The sequence below is a fragment of the Cyprinus carpio genome, chromosome A11, assembly GCF_018340385.1.
Source record: "Cyprinus carpio isolate SPL01 chromosome A11, ASM1834038v1, whole genome shotgun sequence".
Taxonomy (NCBI): Eukaryota; Metazoa; Chordata; class Actinopteri; order Cypriniformes; family Cyprinidae; genus Cyprinus; species Cyprinus carpio.
Window position 1 is genome coordinate 12,318,901 of NC_056582.1, and position 7,561 is coordinate 12,326,461.

The 7,561-nt window shown below is 35.2% G+C and overlaps 1 protein-coding gene across 1 annotated transcript; it reads right to left on the reverse strand.

Moving 5' to 3' along the window:
- Positions 1-1,425: 1,425 nt before the first annotated feature.
- LOC109092010 (sodium- and chloride-dependent neutral and basic amino acid transporter B(0+)-like) lies at positions 1,426-6,447 on the reverse strand. The gene is made up of 14 exons (XM_042766258.1): positions 6,358-6,447; positions 6,078-6,246; positions 5,700-5,831; positions 5,205-5,342; positions 4,756-4,855; positions 4,524-4,656; positions 4,269-4,409; positions 3,943-4,171; positions 3,345-3,470; positions 3,133-3,251; positions 2,868-2,967; positions 2,681-2,790; positions 2,256-2,423; positions 1,426-2,077 (listed from the first exon to the last, which is right to left on the reverse strand). The coding sequence occupies exons 1-14, from the start codon at positions 6,421-6,423 to the stop codon at positions 1,940-1,942; spliced, it is 1,869 nt and encodes a 622-aa protein (XP_042622192.1). The 5' UTR covers positions 6,424-6,447; the 3' UTR covers positions 1,426-1,939.
- Between the last annotated feature and the right edge of the window lie 1,114 nt (positions 6,448-7,561).

Below are 7,561 nucleotides of genomic sequence, written 5' to 3' on the forward strand. Positions count from 1 at the left end.
TTAGGCAGAATTGTGAGTGAGCCCTCTCCCTTGGCTGACAAGCAACCCCACACATTTACTGTTGGCATGACACAGGACTGATGGAAGCACTCACCTTTCCTTCTCCGGACAAGCTTTAATCCGGATGCCTCAAACAATCAGAAAGGGGATACATCAGATAAAATGACTTTACCCCAGTCCTCTGCAGTCCAATCCCTGTACCTTTTGGAGAATCTCAGTCTGTCCCTGATGTTTTTCCTGGAGAGAAGTGGCTTCTTTGCTGCTCTTCTTGTCACCAGGCCATCCTCCAAAAGTCTTGGCCTCACTGAGCGTGCAGATGTTCTCACACCTGCCTGCTGCCATTCCTGAGAAAGCTCTGCATTATCCTTGCCTGCAAATCCCTTTTTGTGCAAAGCAATGATGACTGCACCTGTTTCTTTGCAGGTAACTGTGGTTAACAGAGGGAGACCAATGATTTCAAGCACCACCCTCCTTTTAAAGCTTCCGGTCTGTTATTCTAACTCAGTCACCATGTCATCAACACTCTCACGTGTGTTAATAAGAGAATCACTGACCCGATGTCAGCTGGTCCTTTTGTGGCAAGGCTGAGATGCAGTGGAAATGTTCATAACATTCTGGAGTATATGCAAATTGCCATCATAAAAACTGAGGCAGCAGACTTTATGAAAATTAATATTTGTGTCATTCTCAAAACGTTTGGCTACGGCTGTACATCAGTCCTACATTGTTACTCTTTCAGTGCTTTGTAACATATTGTCAATGTATATATTACAACATTACTTTTATACAATGGGTATAGAAAAGAATCACCCCCTTTAAAACAATCACATTTTGTTGCTTTGCATACTGAAATGAAGATGGACACAGGTTTTTGTTTTATCCAGCTGTATTTACTCAGTGCAACTTATGACATCCAAGTGAAAGATACAACACCAATATGTCAGAAAAAAATAAAATAAATAAAAAACCAGAATCACTGAGTTGGAAAAAGGATCACCCCCTTGTGTCAGTATTTTTGCTTGAACCACCTTTTGCTTTATAGTCTGTTGGGACTAACTTTGCACATGTAGACTTTGCAATATTTTCACACTCTACTTTGCAGAACTGCTCAAGTTCAGTTAAATTTGATGGTGACAGTTTGTGGACTACAGTCTTCGAGTCATTCCACAGATTTTCAATGGGGTTTAAGTCTGGACTCTGACTAGGCCTTGCAAGAACATTCACCTTTTTCTCCTTCAACCACTGTGTGCTCAGTTTTGCTGTGTGCTTTGGGTCATTGTCATGTTGGAATGTAAACCTTCTTCCCATTGACAACTCTGCTCTGGAAAATTACATTTACATTTATGCATTTAGCAGATGCTTTTATCTAAAGTGCATCTTACAGTGCATTCAGGCAATACATTTTCTTTCTTTCTTTTTTTTTTATTTTTTTTATTTTTTTATTTTACCAGTATGTTATAATATATATAGAAAAAAATTATGTCCTCTGCATTATGCAAGCATTTTATGTTTCATATATATGCACCCCATTAATGTTAATTCCCCTCTTTTTGTAATAGAAATATTTGTAACATAAGATGCAAGACTGTTTGTCTGGTATTTATATTCATACTGATTTGATATTTTATATATTTTTATATGAATATTTATATTTATTTATTTTCATTAAATATACATTTTTCATTTCAATTTAAAATTATTTGGATATCATCACATTTTCCAAAAAGATAAGTGTAAACATTAAAAGGTAAAAAAAATCAAATAAATGCACAAAAAAATCAAATAAAATACAAATCAACGCTAACAAAAAATGCACACACAATCAAACTAAAGGATTACAACTATATACATTAAAATATTAGTAGTATTTACTGTAGTGCTACATATGCATATATACAAATACTTTAAAAAACTATTCTTGAACATAATTTTTTTATTTTTATAAACTAGTTGTGAATTTATTTGAGATAACAAATATATTTGCATCAGTCGCTCCACTCGTACCATAGCGCTCCCCTCTGTGGCACTCCAAGTAAGGTCCCCAGTCCTCTGTGGGTGAACAGGCTGCTTTGATACGCTGAATGACAAAAGCCAAGCGATCAGAATCAAACTCATCAAAATGCATGACTAAAGAACACAATGCACCCCTGGCACACTACACATGTTAATATACAGTCTTTAAAAATCTTTAAAATCCTTTATTTATTTATTTATTTATTTATTTCTGAGATAAAAACATGAAAATCCCACTTTACCTGCCAGGGGCCTCCACTTGCTTTGTATACTTTCCAGACTGCAACAATGGGGATCCAAATGAGGCAAAATGCACTTATACACCAGCCCAGAGAAATGCCCCAATCTGGATATGCAACTGATCCATATGTGGGGGAAGTGAAAGTGTACAAAGACCATACAAGAATAATCTGCAAAAATAAATAAATAAATAATTATATAATAATATAATTATATAATTTAAAAAACAACATAATTATTAGCTAGAATATATATAGAGAGAGAGCGAGAGAGAGAGAAAGAGTATGATAGATAGATAGATAGATAGATAGATAGATAGATAGATAGATAGATAGATAGATAGATAGATAGATAGATAGATAGATAGATAGATAGATAGATAGATAGATAGATAGATAGATAGATAGCTTAAAAATTGTGTACATACAGAAAGAACCACTGGAGTGATAAAAAACCAACAAGCTCTCCACCATAACCAGAAGAGGGCGCTCTTAGTCCCAATCATCATCTCAATGTCTTTGATGAATCGATTTCCACCTGAAAATGTAAATGCATTTTAGAAAAGAATAGAACAATGAATGGAGACAGCAAATGTATCACTATCACTTACTCACCATACAGGATGGATAGACCTAAGACCTCCAGTAATCCAGCGACCAAGAGAATCCATCCAGCACAAAAAGTGTCAATTAAATTCACCCAATATATTCCTGCCTATCAAAACAAAACACATTTAAACATACAACTGGGATCACACTGGGCAGAATGCCTTTATTATCCTTTCATGTAATGCAATTTTATAATTGTAATATTTTTAAGGTTGGTCTTACATGTCTTATAAAACGTGAATCTACTGCATATTCGTAATGGTTTACCTACCCCAGTGACACATGGCAAGCCGAGCAAAAAGAGAACAATGCAGACTGCTGTTGTAACAATTCCTCGTTTGGACTTTAAAACTTTGGGATAGGCATCCTGGAGGCAGGTGGCGATAACCTCTGTAGACAAATCATGATTCCCATCAAATATCTGAGTCCTTTTTTTTTATTTCTTTCTTTATTTTTATTATATCTAAATCTGTTTTTCTTTACCTATTCCTGCAAACTGGGAGTCCAAGCCGAGGGTAATAAGCATTAGGAAGAACAGGATTGACCACAGGGGTGAAATGGGCAGCTTAGAAAGAGCATCAGGGTACGCAATGAAGGCCAATGCAAAACCTAAACCAAAAAACTGGGACTTAGTTTCTTAAAAAAACAAAAAAACATTTAATAAGGTAATTGAATTTTACGATTTCTCATGTTATTCCAAACCTGTTTTTTCTGTAATGCAACCCAAAAAAGTAGGTTTGAAACAAAATGAGAATGAGAACATCATGCTTGAATTGTAAACTATTTCTATAATGACTCATTCGAATCATTTACCAAAAGATGATAATTTTTTACTCTTTCTCATGTTATTCCAAACCTGTATGCTGCTATTTTTTATGAAACAACTACAAAAAGTAGCTTTGAAACAACCAGAGCATGAGTACATCATGCTAGAATGTTTATTATTGTTTAAAGCTATTTATTTAATGGCGAACTACACATTTTATTACTTCCTTTGTTTTAAAAGAGCTCTTAAATCCTCTGCAATACACTCTTTTGATTACTGAAAAATGAAAAACAACATTTACATTTCAGATCTTACCAGCATCTGCAACTTCTGACACTGGTCTCTGATAGACATGCGCCATGTGTCCAAGAATTGAAAAGATGGCAAAGCCAGCAAAGACACTGGTGCCACAGTTTGTAACACACACTATAATGGAGTCTTGGTAGCAGTTGTTGTAAAACTTATTGTAAGAGGACAGAGCCATCAAACCACCCCAGGCAACAGAGAGAGAAAAGAAGATCTGAGTAGCTGCATCCTTCCAAACCTACATTAAAAACAGGCTACATTAGCTGTCTGATATCAGTGTATTCCTGTGATTATAAACGGTAAGGTTAGACTGTTGTATTTAGATCTTTACAGACCTCAGCATCAGCCAGTTTAGTGAGGTTGGACTTTGAACCGATATAGAACTCAATGCCATCTTTTGCTCCCTCCAGAGTCGCACCACGGACCAGTAGAATAAAAAGAACGATGTATGGGAAAGTAGCTGTGAAATACACCACCTGAAACATACCATTTATTATGTTAAACTAAATCCAAAATGCTTTGTTTTCTTGCTGTCCCAATACAATTTATTGCACAAATACGATTTAATTTTACTGAGGTGAAACACTAACCTTTCCAGAGGACTTTATGCCTTTGAAGAGAGCTCCTCCGACTAGTATCCAGGCGAGCAGCAGGCAAAGGGCCAGGTGCCAAACCACCGGCCCTGTCTCATTCATACTGCTAGTACGCTGAAGAGCCACCTCACTGAGGACAAATAATTCAGACTCAAAATGTCAAAAGTGTGCTAACAAAGTTAAGTCACACTGACAAGCAGGTACTGTACAAAAACAAATCTCAACCTACTCCCAGTATTTCTCGCTGGGGCTCTGGCCTGCTGAAAATTCATTCTGGCAGGTTTGATTCTCAGAAGTCACATTCAGTGATGCAGTAGTAATGTTGTAAGCTATTGAAATACAACATAAGGTGTAAACAATGATTCAGTGCAGTGTTATTCTGTATCTTGATAAATACTTTGAACATATAAAACAATAGTTTGATCTATAAAGAACTATAGCTTAAACACTTATCATTTTAAACACAGAGTTGTGAGGAAGTTCCCATTAGAGATTTTTTTAGTAGTAGTAGTAGTAGTTTTATTATTATTACAGGGTAAAGTGTGAAAGGCAAATTTCCCTTGCAAGCCAGTTCATCTAAAAAAAATCGAAATACTTTCATTATCTGAGCAAAACATCATGGTAATGTTTGACACAGAAATAGACCTCTTTAAAAGAGAAACAGTCTATGTAACAAACCTGTTGAGCTGCAGTCCTTGACACTCCAAGGGAGAGGATATTGAAAAGATGCAAAAAGGTAGTAGATACTATATGCAATGATCACATTATAGTAGATTGCCACAAAAATGCTAACCAGCATCATTGTGATTCCAACACCTACAAAAAAATTACATAAAAAGAGATACATTTAAAGTGTAGCCTAAAAGCCAAACTTTTGAATCAATTTGCATAAATAAGTGTGAACTTGATTTACACATGTGAGGTTATTTAGTACCCACAAACCCCCTTAAAAATTAATGCAAAGGTCCTGAGGGCAAATTTCAGTATGCAGTCTGCATGTTAACTGTGTCGGAGGGCTATTTGTCCTTAGCATGTCTCAAGGTTGTTTTAATACTTTTATGAATTAGCCTTAAGGCATTTACCTTAAAAATGTGAATCCACAGTGTATTTTTAAGAATTTCCTCTGTAACTTTTAGATCGACCAATTTTAAGGTTGAATATGTTCAGCGTTACCTTGTAGTATAGGCACTGCTTTCCACACATTGATGGGGCCTTGGCTGCAGAACTGTCCAAAAGAGCTCTCCATGAAGAATAAAGGAAGACCAGCAACAGCCAGCATGATAGTGTAGGGGATGAGGAAGGCCCCTAAATTGTTAAAAAGATGCAATATTCAAAACAGCATGAAATATAACTTTTAAAGAGAAATTTTCTTTAGAATGATTCTGTGTCCATATAATTGAGCTATGACGGAAAAGTAAAATATATTGTCCATTTTTTTGCCTACTTTTACATTCTTGCTCCTCTATTATATAAATATTAAAAAGTATGAATAAGACATTAATTTAACATACATTATTGTGAGAAATAATATTAAAAGTCATCTTACTGTACCTCCCCCATGTTTGTAAGCCAAGTAGGGAAATCTCCACACATTTCCAAGACCTACTGCATAGCCGATCATAGACAGCATGTACTCTCTTTTGCTGCTCCAGTTTCCCCTTTCAGTGTTCTCATCTTCCTGCCTAACATTGGGATCTGGCCTGTTAGATTCAATGTTATCCTGCAAAAAAGAAAAATAAATAAATAATACTCATTACAAATCACATCACACATTATTATCAAAATATGCCAAGAAATAAGAAACTGATGTGAACATAATTGTTTGCTATACCTGCTCTGCTGCAACGGAGTTCTTGGATAGTACTCCTGTAATGTTGTTCAAGCCGTATTTCCTCATTCTTCAGCACAGTGTCAAGAGCGACAGGTGAAATGATGGATACACCTAACAGAGTGAACTTGAGGAAAAACTCTACAAGGAAGGCTTATATAGTTCACATACACCCCTCCCCACCCCCATTTCAACATGACAAAACATTACACGTGGCGTGTTCATACACATTATAGACACTAATTATAATCTCGGTTTGCATTTACATTTACTATGTTGGAAGTATCATGAATTATAAATCAATATTTTTATTTTAGCTTGATTTATTAATAGGATTCTTTTGTGTCTAAATATATGGTATATCTATAATATTACAGTGTGTACAGCTTTTTTAACAATAGAAAGAACTGGGCTAATTTAGTAATCTCAAGGTATTAATCACCTGAGAAATTCCAAAGTGAATAAACTACTAATCATTGCAAAAAAAAAAGGCCACTGATAAACTACACTTTCTTTCTCAAGAGGGGGCTTCACAGTCATTCTCTGTCATGACAGCATGAAAGTCACTTGTTCATGATTCAACGAGAAAAAAAAATAGTTTCAGATATGTGTATGACTTATTCATATTTATTCAGCGAGATCAGTTCCATAACATTTTATCAGTGAACATTTAGGTGAGACAGGGCTATTTAAGGAATGTTCAAAAGGAATCTTCAAAACTGGCTTTATTATTATAAAACAGGTTTTATACATGTTTTATAATAATAAAGCCAGTTTTGTTCCATTGGTGCCTCTCTGACATTCCTTAAATAGCCCTGTCTCACATAAATGTTTATGAAGTTCAGGTTATGATGCGTTTTTTTTTTTCCAGAATGATAGCTATTGTATAGTTCAGTTCCATAGAAAAATACAATAGTAAAACCCTGGGAATGATTTATTGTCTTTTTATTGTGTGGCAATCAAATCTTTTATAAGAAAATGTATCAATAAAAATTATCAAGACACAAGAAAAGATTCCAGGAATTAAATGACTCCACTTCCCTGTTTTTTTTTTTTTTTTTTTGTCTCCCAAAGCATGTTAAAGTGCAGATTCCAAACCGCTATTGACATTCCACAGACTCTCAATGACTGGACACTGAGGGCTGGAGAGCAAACATAAGATCTTTGTATCAAGCCTGACAAAAGAGCACAACCCTAAAATAATCAG

What these genes read in the sequence shown, in the direction of transcription:
- LOC109092010 (XM_042766258.1), bottom strand. Translation starts at nt 6,423, where the DNA reads ATGAGGAAATACGGCTTGAACAACATTACAGGAGTACTATCCAAGAAC. An exon ending in CCCAGCGAGAAATACTGGGA is followed by an intron (nt 4,657 to 4,755) that starts GTAGGTTGAGAT and finishes ATTTGTCCTCAG; the next exon opens with TGAGGTGGCTCTTCAGCGTA. An exon ending in CAAGTGGAGGCCCCTGGCAG is followed by an intron (nt 2,078 to 2,255) that starts GTAAAGTGGGAT and finishes TTTGTCATTCAG; the next exon opens with CGTATCAAAGCAGCCTGTTC.